At 33.6% G+C, this 16,437-nt stretch overlaps 1 protein-coding gene across 1 annotated transcript; it reads right to left on the reverse strand.

Moving 5' to 3' along the window:
- Window positions 1-272: 272 nt before the first annotated feature.
- LOC139853047 (probable glycerol-3-phosphate acyltransferase 8) lies at window positions 273-4,217 on the reverse strand. The gene is made up of 3 exons (XM_071842414.1): window positions 3,933-4,217; window positions 3,374-3,727; window positions 273-1,418 (listed from the first exon to the last, which is right to left on the reverse strand). The coding sequence occupies exons 1-3, from the start codon at window positions 4,215-4,217 to the stop codon at window positions 543-545; spliced, it is 1,515 nt and encodes a 504-aa protein (XP_071698515.1). The 3' UTR covers window positions 273-542.
- Between the last annotated feature and the right edge of the window lie 12,220 nt (window positions 4,218-16,437).

The following is a 16,437-nucleotide window of genomic DNA, read 5'->3' on the forward strand; positions in this document are numbered from 1 at the left end:
CAACAAAGAGCACTGTCATGACACGATTGCATGAGGTATTTTGATAGAAAACGCACATGCTTACTAAGTATTTAGATTTACGCATTTATCACATATCCACATATATCTTCGTTTGAAGGAATAGATTTATTAAAAAGTGAATAATCACTTCAGAGCTTTAATGACGAGAAATAAGAGATCGATAATCATATACGGAGTATTTTTTAGTAGTTCCCTATAAAATGCCACATATATATTAAGGTAAAACAAATATAATTATATAATTATTAATATAAATTTTAAAAACATGAACCATTATAAACAACATACACATATATAAATATATAAGATATCAATGTTTACTTGCTTGTCCACCAAAGATGAATGCTAATGGATGACTAAACATATACTAGTGTCATCACAATTAAAAGAATTTTAAGGAGTGTTTCCATAGTGCAGATTCATTCAAACGTAATAATAATAGCCCAAATAGATAAGTAGTCTATAACCACCATCACCAGTCACTAACCACCACCATTTTACATGACTAAATGTCATTATATTCACTTCTTGCCATACATTGACTCCACCTTACCATCATTCCCACCAAGAAACAAGTATTTGTCTTTCCTTGTCAAATTTGTGCATTCAAATCCCAAAACACCACCCAACAATTTCTGTACATGATTCGCAACCTCGATTGACGTTTTCCCTCCACCCTTAACCGTCATCTCCATAGGCAAACGCTCAAGAAACGTGATCTCATATGTGGGACGTGGGTTCATGAAAACGAAATACGGGTCCCAAAATTTCACACCACGAACCGTTGTCCCATGGAACATAGGCTGTTTAAGGTTTATAGCCACCGGAACAATCCTATCACTTAATTCAGCAAACAAAGCACTAAACCGCAACAAAAAAGGCTCACGACAAGTGGTCCCTTCCGGGCAGACCACCAGGTCACCTTTTTGGAGCAATTTTTTGATACGGGCAGCATCTGTTTCTCGGTCACGGGTCAATGCAATTGCTGGAATTGGAGACTGGATCCTTGAAAGTTTGCTAACACTATATGTCACACAAAATGGCTTGCGCCCAAGTGCAATGGCAATGATAATTGGGTCTAGGGCTGTACGATGATTGCACACGTAAAGGTTTCCCGGGGTCCCCGGTGATGGGGCGGGAGGTGGGGTCCCACGTATCACAATCTTGATTCCAAGCATTTCATATGTGTAACGCACAATCCGTTCAGGCAATGGTAGATTTAAGTAAACACGGATAAGACATAAAATAAACCCGAATGGCAGCCAAACATAGGTGATCAAAGCATTAAGTGGGTCGGGCCTCAGGACTAGACGCCCGTCATGGAAGATCAAACGGGTTTTAAGACGATCACGCGATACTATGGTTGCTGATTTGTCTTTTGGCACCATAAAACCTTCCTGCAATTTTCAAGAATATCATTAGATAATCTATATATCTTGGAGTACTAATTGTGTTGAGCTGTTACTATTCACAGTGCCTACCCACTGTAATTAAATCCAACTTTAAGGCAAAATGGTAATTTACCTTTTTTGGAAAACTTTTTTTTTTATTTTTTGTTTTTTCGTTACAACTTTTTTTTCCCTCCTTATTTTTATTCTTTTATTTTTTTCACGTTTAATAAACCGTCCAAAATCCAATTCGCGCCTATCAATAGAAATACTCCAACCCCTTGGATTCCCCAACCAAAATCATTCCGCAGTGAATCGCGATTTTTTTTCCTCTTGGAACTAAACCACACAATTTGGGATAATTAGGAAAGTCAACATCAACCGGCTCTTATTGTAAATCAATTCAAGTGTGGGCCAACTACAAGTAACAAATACTGCAGTCAAAAATGACCCAAATGAGACAGGCTTAAATAACACATGGATTCTGCAAAACAAACATGGCAGTGGACCTATATCTTTCAAAGGGTTATTGAATAATCACTTAACCATCCTATTAAATTCACTCATTATTTTTACTAGAGTACAAACAACTTTACTTGATTTTATTAGACCTCCAACCACCATTTTAATATATTGCTTCCCTAATAAATGTGTGTAGTTTGAAAAATAGATTCATATCTCAGTAACCCAATAATGCACCGAAAATACAGATCACACAACAAAAAGTACTATATATATATATCCACCCTCACTTAGAAAATAGTTGCATATTGGTCAGTCATTTACTAGCTTACCATCTCGGTATATTTGCTTTAGTTGTAGTCAATGTCTATACTCAATAAATTACATTTCAGGAATATTTGGATATTATTTTTCAGAATAACACTTTTAAATTGTATTGCATAAAGATGGAAATAATTGGATTCTAGTTTTATTGTGTATACCATATCAGCATTAACAAAAAATGGAGCGATATAAGATGTAAAACTAAGCTAAGAAGACTGATATTTACTTAGAATTCATATTCATATTTAAAACATTCAATTTGTTCAAACTAATAGAGTAAATAAATTAAGCAGACTAATTCAAATAGCCAGTATAGTACAGCATGATCTCTATCCACATGTGACCTTTGCTGCTATGTCTTCCTAAACTTTTACTACTTTCATAGATCACTCCCTGTCATAACTTGCTTTACTAAACTTCTCTCATACCACATTGCACTATCGCTAACTCATAACTAAACACAGAGTACTTACGATAACTAAACATTACCCACAAATATACCCCATAAAAATACAATTACCTACTCACAAAAAGATTGGCGAAGGAAGAGAGTTTCATGAGGTAGGTAACTAAGATGATTTGGCGCCATTCTTCACTAAACCATCCTCCTAAGAGGAGGTAGGAGTGTAGGACTGTATTAGTTTGTCCAGGGAAATGATCATGTAGGATCACGGGACACCACTAGTTCAAAAATATTTAGTAGAAAATACCCTTTAAATCGTATATAACACCACTAAATTTAATTGTAGGACCCCATATATTTTGGAATTCACAGTTTTTCCTTTACATTGTATAGGACACTACTAAATGTAACTAATTGGACCACATATATCTTTCGAATTTGTAGTTTTGTGAAGGTAACAATCACTAAAATAGAATTTAAATATAACTGTTCTTGAAAAAAATTTCGAGACCACATTGATTAATCCTGAAATCGCCACTGTTTATGATTATCTATTATCTATACATATAATATAATGTATAATATAAGATATGTATATGCATCTATGTATGAAACTATATATGCCAAGTAAAGGATAACCTATAACCAAATCAAGTAACATATCCCCTCAATTCTATTCTACTCTATACTATAAAAAGCAAGCATTGGTTAAATGTCTTATAACAAACATACAAATTAAGCATTTTAACATAATTAGAATTGAAATTAAACTAACCTTGCAAACAGACATGAAATCATGATCAGATTTCCGATCACCAAGTCCGATATCAGGCAAATCGTCACCAAACGCCTTCAATATCGCAATCTTCTTCCATTTACCTACCAAAACACCAGGCTCCTTCACGAATCCTGTTGCTCTCTTCGTTTTCTCATTCACTTCAATTTCGGTTCCGAGTACTTTCTCCGCCCCCAAATAATCCTTCACAAACGCATCCACCATCACCGTTGGATTCGCAGTTACAACGACTTTTCGTTCGCACTTATCAAACACATCGAAACTATCACTCCTCACATCCGCCGCGTAAAACCGCGGTAGTACGGCACGTGACGCTAGCTCTATATCCTTCACCTGTATTAGATACAGTTCAACATTAACTTTTTAAATCGTTATTTATTAACCGTATAATCGTATATACAAAAAATAAAATTAAAACAATATAATTATTTCCTACTAATTAATGTACTTTATTAATCGCTATTCGCATTCATATTACCAAATTACAATTTAATATTGATTAATATTAATATATAATTAAATAATTAATGATTTTAACCTTAAGTCCGGAAAAGGAGATGAAGATCAGCATCTGTATAGCAAAAGCTTCCGAGATGAAAATGTACGCAATCGCGATGATCGGAAAAGAAAGTAGCAGAAGGAGGCCGCGAAGGAGGCTGCCGGCTTCGATCGCTACTAGCATGTAGTACGGAAAAGCAGAGCTCGATTTCAACAGGGTTCCGTCGAGATCTGCGGCGACTGAACGGTGGTGGATGGTGGAGAGGTCGCATTCCGAGATCGGCGGGAACGTTTTGCTGCCAAATTCCGGCTTCGGTAACGACATTTTCTCTCACTAGAATTTGTGTAGAGAGGAACGAATGAAGGAAGATAAATGGGGAAGGGGTTGGTTTTAAATGTGAGATGATTGTAATGAAATGACGAAATTGCCATTGAATACGGTGGGAGTTTTGGCGGGAGTTACGTTAGATGACGAAATTACCCTTTTAAAGTTGTTGAGCAGTTTAATTGCATCGGTAATAAAGTTGATTTTTGACTTTCCATTTGTTTCACAAACATTTTATTGAGTTTATTTTCTGTTAAATTACAAAATTATACTTGATGAATTATGTTATTTAAAATGTGAGAGATAAATAAAAAAAATAAAAATCATGATAATTAGTCTTCTAAATTTCTTTCTCCACAAAGTACATAGCTTTGTAATTTACTTGGGAGGATTCTAATTGCTTTTTATTTATGTGTTTTATAGAACATGGTGGTAATATTGAATTGTACGTTTAAAGTTAGCGATTCCAACTACACATTACATGTACGCAAACATGTGTTCGTTCACATCACGTGATAAACATAATTTTCATCCAAAATAAGTATTCCAAATCAAAATACCAAGTTTGACGCCCATTGAGTCATTGATGCCCCTTTACACCTTGAGTATGCCATTTTAGACCCATTATAAATTAACCAAACATAATTTAATAAAATCAAAATAATTTCACACTAGACACAACATCGGAGCGTTGATGTTCAAGCGAATAAGCATCCAAGGTGGTAAGAGTCTAGACGCCACTTACCACTATTAGTCCCCAAGCTAATCCTTTGTAGGTTGCTTGCCCTCCCTATGCACCTTCGAGCCACTTGAACCTAAACCCACAATATAACAATGAGTAAGCCACAATGCTTAGTGAATAAAAGTTAGCTACAACATCAAATAAAGTAATTTACAACATACAACTTACAACACATCCCATTAAGGTAATCCGGATTCTTAGAGGTTTCTCTTGCCCGAACCCAATCGAGTCAAGCCATATATGATAATGACCCTACAATTATCATACCCACACAACTAGCCACTTGCTAGTGTAATCCAACCCTATAAACTACGTGATCGCTTTCACCTTCAAAATAATTCACAAATATAGATGCACAAGTAAACACTTTCGGGAAACCCCAAGATTACATATCGCCTATTGCACGGGTGTAATCCAACAACATACAATCCCTTCCCCAAATTCACCCTACTAACTATGTACTCAACTTTTATTAGACTATTCTTGGAGATAAATTGTTAGATTCATTACTCCTTAGCACCACCTAAACAAGCACAATCACACATATACACTATTAATTACAGAACCTCACGAAGTCGACCCAAAATCTCCTAATGGTTGTAGTGTGATCCATTTCATCACTCCAACCATTTACTTTATCCAAGCTCCCAACCCAACTCAACTTGCCCAAAAGACTCACTCTCATATGATTATTTCACTAAGATGATTTAATCCGAAACACACCCATTTCCAATCCTCTTATTACTAGAAGAGTTCACCTACATATAAACACCTCTTTTTATCCCAGATTTCACAATTTTAGAGATACTACAACCAACACGCAATTTACTCAAAATCCCTAATATGACTTAAGAACCTTAATTCCACTAACCCCTTAAAATTTCCAACTTTTAAGCTTTCACACCAAGGTTAGACACTAATTTATGCATCCAATTACAACTCAAAGCCCTAAACCCCCAATTTAATCATAAAATAAAAGTTAGAATTCTTACCAATTGAGAGTTTGAAGGAAATGCTAATAGCACACAACTATAACACACTCCAATGATTGTGGATGGTCACCACCAAAACTCATGCACACCCAATAGCCTCCAATATTATTCAATGGAGGACTTTCCCTCTCTAAAATCCTAGGTGAAAGTGGGTTTATCTTTCTAAAAGTCTGAAAATGTAGGTGAGAAATGAGATGAAAAATGGCCAACACAACCAGCTTATACGGTTTTAATCTTAATTTACGTTTTTACCCTTAAAAGCCCTTAAATTCACAACTCTTTCCCTACTGCAAATTTGAGCGGCGCGCAGGCATAGTGTGCGACACTATGCTGAAACCAAGATGTCACACGTAAACAATAACGATGATGGCAACCATCGATTTCATTCACCACATTTAATGTACCTGCATGTCGATCTGAAATAACACATAGTTATCTTTCAGTATGGCTAGCGACTTGGTTTCAGAACTGTTGCAAATTTTGTTTGTTTCTTGGTCTACAATTGCGAAAGCAACAGGCAGAATTTCCCTGTTAGAATTTTTTTGCAACTGCAGTCAGCATTTTTCCCATGTAATTACCTTTTAGATGTGTGATGCCCCGTACAAAACCATCGTGTACGAATCATCAACAACAGGATCATTACAAGGTTAAGTACTATATGCGTTTTCGAAAAGAGTTTGCATTCATAAATAAAGTGATGTCTAATCCAACATCGAATGTTTTACAATCCCAAAAGCATGCTTCACTAAGTAGAAGCAAATAATAAGTGTATGTGACCACAATGGTCGTTACAAGTCATAGTTCAAAAGTACAAATGTTTGAATGCAAAGTAAAGTAGTTCATGCGTGGACAACTCTAAGCAGCGGGTGTCTACAGCACAACAAGTAAGACAGCGGAAGCAACCTCAAGCACCTGAGAAATACATGCTTAAAAACGTCAACACAAAGGTTGGTGAGCTATAGTTTAAGTATAACAGTATGTAAGGTAGGCCACGAGATTTCAGTGCTACAAAGAGCGTTTCAAAATAGTATGATAAAGTATATGTTAACCGTGGGCACTTGGTAACTAACTTAACGTTTATACCCCCTGAAAGTACACTTGGCAAGTGCGTATGTCTACGAAGTATTAAACACTCGTTAAATGCTAGCGCGACTAGCCCGAGTGGGGATGTCAAACCCTATGGATCCATATCTAAGATTCGCGTTCACCGGTTCAAAAACCAATGACTAAACGTTACCGAGCTAAAGGGAATGTTTATGCCGTTGTATAACCCACACATATATAATTTTAAGTACTCGTGCCTAGTATGTAAAACATAAAATTCGCATGTATTCTCAGTTCCCAAAATAAGTTAAAGTAAAAAGGGAATGCTATAACTCACAATGATAATGTAGTCGTAAAGTCGGTTCGGAAAAGGTGTGCAATTAATCGGTCTGAAGGTCCTCAACCTAAGGCAAATAGTACTAAGTCAGTAAATCGTCTTAATAGGTTTAAAAGTATGTAATTAAGGGTCATCATCATTCATCATTAAACAAAAGGCGTAAAGTAGGTTTCGTTTATGAAAGTAGTTTAAAACAAAGTCTGACTTCAGTCAGTCACCACGGCCTCTACCCTTACTGAATTAAGGTGAGACCAGTGGCCATGGCTCCGTCTATGAGTTCCTTAAGTGTGGTAAAAATTCCAGAAGCAGACTCGTCTTCGTTTAACCGTGGTGACGGTTTAAGTGCGAGTAGGTCAGAAATTTCTGCACAACGTTAAAGGACATAGTGACGATCGGAGGGCCATAAATCCTAAACCGTAACTCGGATTAAGACGAGTCCTATATGAAAAGTTATCTACACGAACTGATATATCTGAAAATCAAGGTTACAGTAGCCCAGGTGTACTGGTCTGTTACAGAAACCAGAAGAACAGAAACTATAAACAGAAAGCAGAAAAATAAATGGACATAGTGACGATCGGAGGGCCATAGATTCTAAACCGTAACTCGGATTAAGGCGAGTCTTATATGAAAAGTTATCTACTCGAAAAGTTCTATTTGAAAATCACAATCAAAACAGCCCAGGTCTACTGGTCTGATACAGAGACAGTAGGTCAGTAGGGTTTGGACAGAAACAGTAAGATAATGGGTTCCGGTGCTCGATGCTTATCACGGTTCTCATCCTTGATGCATATAGCTTCAAGTGTACAACTCATTGATGTGTTTGCATCATCTTGACCAAGATTTGACCATCATAACCCAAGTGCAAGTCTAAGACATGAAGCACAACTCACTTAAGAGTTGTATGAAGTTTGATGAACCAAAGTTACATCAAGGTCTTAGATCTAACACATACATGAACTTTAAAGCTAATAACAAGTTACAAACTTGAAAGTAAACTAACTAATCAAGATCTTAAGATGTAGAACATAGTTCTTTAGTTAGATCTTGAAGATCCAAGACCCAAAAGTCTAGATCAAGCATAAGTATACAAAGTTATTTTTAAAGAAAACTTATTTGTGTGTTCTTGAACTTTCAAGGTTAACTTTTAGTTCAAGATTAATGAGATCAAGACTAACTTGTAGTACTTGACCATTTAAACTAATTACATGAAAGTAAAGTGCAAGAAGAAATAAACTAAGTAAACAAGTAAATTATTCATGGTTGTTCATACTTTAAAGATTCAAACCAAAGTTTGATCTTTAGAAAGTAAACTTTAAAGTTTACTTCATGAACTTCAAGTATGAATTTAATCAACACATGAACTTGCAATCTTTTAAGAAAGTATATGTAGAATCATAACTAGTAAGTTATGTTCTTGAGTGTTCTTGATAAATACAAGAAATAAGAAGAATCAAACTAGAAAGTTTATTCTTGTAACAAGTAAAGAACAACTAACAATTACATGTAACAAACTAACAACAACAAGTAACAAAAGATGATGATGATTATGTGATGTTTGAATTCAGTTTTGGTTAAAGAAAAAGAAGAGAAATTAAAGCTTTTTACTTACTGCAACTAGAGAGAAAAGAGAGAAAACTTGGAAGTATTTTTGTGTGTGTGTTTGAGAGAGTAACAAGTGAAGTAGTAATAAGAGAAATGAAACAAAAAAAGGCACTCCCCATGGCCCTAACATTCGGCCAGCTGTAGCAAAAGAGGAGGGGAGGGTTTAGTTTGGTGGTCACTTGCAAGTAAAGCTTCAAAAGTTGGATATTTGGTGTGTTTACATGGGAATGGCAAGTTAACTAGATTCCTAAACAAGTTAACTAACTAGTTACACTTGTAAGTACTACTTACATGTAATATTGGGCTAGTTAAGTCCACTAATAATGTAGGGTGGGCTTTGAAGCCCAAAGTCATAAGTCCATTTCACTACTAAAGCTCAAGTTCACTTAATTAACAAATTAATCCATTTAAAGCCCAAGTAATTAACCAACAACCTTAGTTAATTAAAATGATTAATAAAACTAATCATGAATGTAAATAATACTTGAAAATATTATTCGTGCAAGTTCCGGGTGTCACAAAGACGTTTCGGGCAATTAAAGTCAAGTTCGGGCAATCATGGAAACATGTAAATGTAATAACGTACATTAGTTTTATCATATGTATTAATAATAATTATTATTAATAAATAAACGTTGGAAAATCCAGGGTCGTTACAAGATGAGTTCCATCCACCCAAATAATAGGAACACACTTTTGAAAGGCTCTAATAGGCGGTCCAAATGCCTAGAATGTATACCAAAGTGTAATCGATGTATGTCCGGTTTGTGGACCACGGGAAAATTGAACCATTGTATGGGTATTGGTATGAACTAATTTTTCTCAATACTTGGGTAATGCATTAAAGCTACTTTTTCAAGTTCCATACATATGTTCCATATCAATACGCATTCCATTTCATACCTTAGCATAACTGACATTCACCCTTAAGTATATTTTACGTGTAGTTGGATGTGTTTAATTTGGTACACAATGTCTTTACTAATTTGACCAACAATATCACTAGAAATCAAGCTTGAAGTTAAACAACAATTGTTGTTACCACAAACGTCTCCAAAACAGTTGTGTTCACCTCTCTAAGTTGAAATTCGCTAGATAAACTGTTTGTTTCTATTTGAACCACTTACATTCCACTTATATTGCCTAACTTCTTGATGACCATTGTCATTTTTACCCAATGTATAGCATATTGCTTTCAAATATTTTGGTCTTCTATCATCCATAATCATTTCTCTTTTACGCTTAATGTTCCAAAGCGAACAACATATAAAAGTTTAGCTATATTTTTTAAAAACATCCTTATACGAAGCTCACCATCATCTTCATTCCACAAATCCCATGCTTGTTCTTCATCTTCATCGAATGGAACTCTATCATCATCACCATAATCTTCATCATTAATAAATCTGAAACGTGAAACAAACGTGTTGATTTGTGGAGTTTGTGCCACCACGACCTCATTTGCATCGTCTTATAAAACATCTTTGTAACACCAGCCAGATGTGTGTAAAAGTGGGTGCTTGTGCTTACTTTGTTTCACCTTTTAAATTTATAATATATATATTTACTTTTCACTTTTAACACCCCAACGAGCAACAAAACCCGATCAAGGTAATATAGTAATTAGTAAGTTTACATATCGTCCAAAAAGACTACGGAAGCAGATAAGAGTTGTCTTTTTATATTATATTAATCTTCTTCTTAGAAAAGAAATAGAATTTTGTATTATTATATTATATTATATTATTATTTATATTATTATATCTTAGGAAAGAAATAATAAGGTATAATAGTTTATTAGGAGCTTTTCATAAGACTATCTCGCGAAAGATAAAATTTTGATTGTAATAAATTTAAATATAATTTAAGGATTAGTTATTCGGATTTTATAGTCATATTGTTTAGATTCATAAATTATATTGATAATTAATAAAATAACAATTATAGACCGATTATTATTCCTATTAAGAATAGTAAAAGTAATTATCACGTAATAATCAATCATTAGGACTTAACTTGGTTTGATTGTGATGAGTTAAACCTATCAGCTAAGTGGGTATACACAGCCAATATCCTATTTCATAGAATTCATATAATTGCATAATAAATATCATTTAGGTCTTGTGATGAGAACTCAAACAATATTCAATTAGACTGAGAAATAGGTAAGCTAATAAACCTAATCTGATCAAATATAGTGATGTGCTAACATTGAACCTAACCATATTCTCATGAAATTGTCATACAAACTCACAAAACTATGGTTCTTTTGAATAAGCCTAATAAATCAGTTATCACTATATAAGCGTATTCATTAATCATACATAAATTACTACTAATAATCTTGACTTAAATTTATGCAAAAGTTAATTTAATCAACACATTTGATATGGCTAATCTTTTAAGTGAATAAATCAAGTAAACAAATTTTTTAGAATTAATGATGTGTTAACCCTAAACTTTCTATTCACCATTTACATTAAGCATTCCATAAAAATTATTAATTACAACAACAATAAACTAATAATCACGAATTATAGAAACATATTTACACAGATCTGGTATAACCAGAAACTGCATATTTGAACACATACATAGTCGTCGGCGCTATGGAGCAAAGCCGTCGGCTGTAACTCCATAACCGGCGGCTTCATATAATTAATCTCAAAAAATCTTCTTTTCGTCCAAATAACCACTATGAACGTTTAGTTCATAGTTGGTGACAAATTTAAAAACATGCAATCAAAGATAAATGTAACGTACCTTAAGGCATTAAAGAAAGTAAAAACTTGGATGAATCTTTAATCCAAAAGCTGAATAAATTTAAAAAACTAAACCCTAACAATGACAAAATTCGTAACTGGAAAATCTAAACCTTAAAAACTCAATTGGAAATTGTACATTGAAAACTGGAAAATTCGACCCCTATTTATAATGTTGGGTAACCGGCTTAATAGCCGGTGAATGTCGACTTTTATCCCGAACTCATTTTCTTGATCATCAAGTAGCTTGAGTGTCACGTAATTTCAAATTTAACTCCACAGCCGTCGGCTCTAATAATCATAGCCAACGACTTTCATCTTTTCGTATCCTTGTCGGATTCTTTCTTTATTTAAGATGACTTTGGCTTCAAGTATACGAAAATTATCACCACAACCGGCAACTTTAATAGATATAGCCGGCGACTTTGTCTTGTTTTTTCTTGATCTTCAAGTTACTTCGCATTCTGACTGGTTCTGGAACATTATGCAATTAACACTCCATAGCCGGCTCTACCTCTCAATAGCTGGCGACTTTAACTATTTTTCTGTTTTTATCCCTTTTTTTATAACATTTACTAAACCAAAACATCAAAATTAATTTTAGAACATGAAAGAAATGACATGCAAGATTATCAATCGCTCATAGCTATACAAAATTATTACATGAAAATATGTTACATTCTATTTTTTCCCGCACTAGTAACAACCAAATTAAAAATATCACAGTTTCACCGTCAACCCAAGTCAGTAGCATTCTTTAATGGTATACGACTAAAGGAGTCCATGTGAAAAAATAGTCGTAGGTTTTATGTTATGTGAAAATTATATACGAGTAAATAAATTTAAAGGATATTTGAGTAACTAATGGGCCAAACGCTCTCTTTGTCCTCAAACGTTAGATGGCTAGTTCCAAATTTGCTACTGGAGTTTCTGATCGACATACATCTCGCGATCGCGAGATTCGTTGTGTATGGAGACTCGCGATCGCGAGTCGGGGCTGGACGAGAGAATTTTCTAGAAAACGCATTTTCTTGCTCCCAAAGCTATTTCCTTGTATTGTTTTGCCTATTTAAGCATTCTACTGTAAATCATACATGTATCCACAGAAATTATCAATAAAAGAGCTCTTTGGTGGCCGAGGATTAAAGTTATCATTCGTGATTACATATAACCTCGTTAAATTCTCTTTTCTTTATCGTTTTTGCTAGTTTCTTCGTATACATCAATTATTTTCATTTATTGTCACTGGGTTTGATAACTTAATGTTATCAAGTCTTGTTAGGGCTCACGTGCTTTATTCCTAACAAGTGGTATTAAGAGCCTCGATACGGTTTACGGGTACAATGGCGGAAAAGAGTGATGTGAAGATTGATAAGTTTGATGGGAATGATTTTAGCTTTTGAAAGATGCAAATTGATGACGTGCTATATCAAAAAAAGCTTTACCAACTGTTAAAGGGTGTTAAACTGTAAGAGATAGCTCAAGGCGAGTGGGAGTTGTTGGATAGGAAAGTCCTAGGGTTGTTCGACTTTCTCTGACCAAGAACGTTGCTTACAACATTGTGACGACCTGGAAATTTTCGAACAAATTTAAACTTTATCTTTATATCATTAGATAAATATTTCAAACAGATATATTACGTACAAATTTACAATTCTAAATAAAAATATATATATTTTAATTTAGTCATAAAACGTCCTGATTTAAAATAATATATTTTGATAAACAACGAGCCACTGATTTATAGAAGCAAATGACCACAACGCTCAATTTTATAAGTTACAATTTTTATAAGATAATTTATTGATGAGTGAGTCAAATTATTAATAAGGGTACACGTCGCGTAACGTAAAAGGCTAGTTTTCTAAACGTACGAAAGTGCGCTCGAAAAACCGAAAGTGGTACATGAGTCGAGTAACAACGTACGAGTCATTTGAACAAAAATTACATTTTTACTACGCACGTAAATATAATATAATATTTAATTAATTCTAAAGATTAAATATATTATATATTAAATAATATATATAACTTGTGTCGGCAGCCTATATTTATGCATATGTGAATTGGTAAAGGATGCCATGCGATCGCATGGCCACACAGGCTAAATCCCATGCGATCGTATGGTGGGTAGGTGTAGTGACCCGAACTTTTCCATGTTTATATATATTAATTGAGATTGATATTTACATGATTAAATGTTTCCAACATGTTAAGCAATCAAACTTGTTAAGACTTGATTAATTGAAATATGTTTCATATAGACAATTGACCACCCAAGTTGACCGGTGATTCACGCACGTTAAAACTTGTAAAAACTATATGATGACATATATATGGATATATATATAGTTAACATGATACTATGATAAGTAAACATATCATTAAGTATATTAACAATGAACTACATATGTAAAAACAAGACTACTAACTTAATGATTTTTAAACGAGACATATATGTAACGATTATCGTTGTAAAGACATTTAATGTATATATATCCTATTAAGATATATTCATACATGATAATATTATGATAATATAATAATTTAAAATCTCATTTGATATTATAAACATTGGGTTAACAACATTTAACAAGATTGTTAACCTAAAGGTTTCAAAACAACACTTACATGTAACGACTACCGATGACTTAACGACTCAGTTAAAATGAATATACATGTAGTGTTTTAATATGTATTTATACACTTTTTAAAGACTTCAATAAACTTATCAAAATACTTCTACTTAACAAAAATGCTTACAATTACATCCTCGTTCAGTTTCATCAACAATTCTACTCGTATGCACCCGTATTCTTACTCGTACAATACACATCTTTTAGATGTATGTACTATTGGTATATACACTCCAATGATCAGCTCTTAGCAGCCCATATGAGTCACCTAACACATGTGGGAACCATCATTTGGCAACTAGCATGAAATATCTCATAAAATTACAAAAATATAAGTAATCATTCATGACTTATTTACATGAAAACAAAATTACATATCCTTTATATCTAATCCATACACCAACGACAAAAAACACCTACAAACACTTTCATTCTTCAATTTTCTTCATCTAATTGATCTCTCTCAAGTTCTATCTTCAAGTTCTAAGTGTTCTTCATATATTCTACAAGTTCTAGTTACATAAAATCAAGAATACTTTCAAGTTTGCTAGCTCACTTCCAATCTTGTAAGGTGATCATCCAACCTCAAGAAATCTTTGTTTATTACAGTAGGTTATCATTCTAATACAAGGTAATAATCATATTCAAACTTTGGTTCAATTTCTATAACTATAACAATCTTATTTCAAGTGATGATCTTACTTGAACTTGTTTTCGTGTCATGATTCTGCTTCAAGAACTTCGAGCCATCCAAGGATCCGTTGAAGCTAGATCCATTTTTCTCTTTTCCAGTAGGTTTATCCAAGGAACTTAAGGTAGTAATGATGTTCATAACATCATTCGATTCATACATATAAAGCTATCTTATTCGAAGGTTTAAACTTGTAATCACTAGAACATAGTTTAGTTAATTCTAAACTTGTTCGCAAACAAAAGTTAATCCTTCTAACTTGACTTTTAAAATCAACTAAACACATGTTCTATATCTATATGATATGCTAACTTAATGATTTAAAACCTGGAAACACGAAAAACACCGTAAAACCGGATTTACGCCGTCGTAGTAACACCGCGGGCTGTTTTGGGTTAATTAATTAAAAACTATGATAAACTTTGATTTAAAAGTTGTTATTCTGAGAAAATGATTTTTATTATGAACATGAAACTATATCTAAAAATTATGGTTAAACTCAAAGTGGAAGTATGTTTTCTAAAATGGTCATCTAGACGTCGTTCTTTCGACTGAAATGACTACCTTTACAAAAACGACTTGTAACTTATTTTTCCGACTATAAACCTATACTTTTTCTGTTTAGATTCATAAAATAGAGTTCAATATGAAACCATAGCAATTTGATTCACTCAAAACGGATTTAAAATGAAGAAGTTATGGGTAAAACAAGATTGGATAATTTTTCTCATTTTAGCTACGTGAAAATTGGTAACAAATCTATTCCAACCATAACTTAATCAACTTGTATTGTATATTATGTAATCTTGAGATACCATAGACACGTATACAATGTTTCGACCTATCATGTCGACACATCTATATATATTTCGGAACAACCATAGACACTCTGTATGTGAATGTTGGAGTTAGCTATACAGGGTTGAGGTTGATTCCAAAATATATATAGTTTGAGTTGTGATCAATACTGAGATACGTATACACTGGGTCGTGGATTGATTCAAGATAATATTTATCGATTTATTTCTGTACATCTAACTGTGGACAACTAGTTGTAGGTTACTAACGAGGACAGCTGACTTAATAAACTTAAAACATCAAAATATATTAAAAGTGTTGTAAATATATTTTGAACATACTTTGATATATATGTATATATTGTTATAGGTTCGTGAATCAACCAGTGGCCAAGTCTTACTTCCCGACGAAGTAAAAATCTGTGAAAGTGAGTTATAGTCCCACTTTTAAAATCTAATATTTTTGGGATGAGAATACATGCAGGTTTTATAAATGATTTACAAAATAGACACAAGTACGTGAAACTACATTCTATGGTTGAATTATCGAAATCGAATATGCCCCTTTTTATTAAGTCTGGTAATCTAAGAATTAGGGAATAGACACCCTAATT

Source organism: Rutidosis leptorrhynchoides, chromosome 6 (assembly GCF_046630445.1).
Source record: "Rutidosis leptorrhynchoides isolate AG116_Rl617_1_P2 chromosome 6, CSIRO_AGI_Rlap_v1, whole genome shotgun sequence".
Lineage (NCBI taxonomy): Eukaryota > Viridiplantae > Streptophyta > Magnoliopsida > Asterales > Asteraceae > Rutidosis > Rutidosis leptorrhynchoides.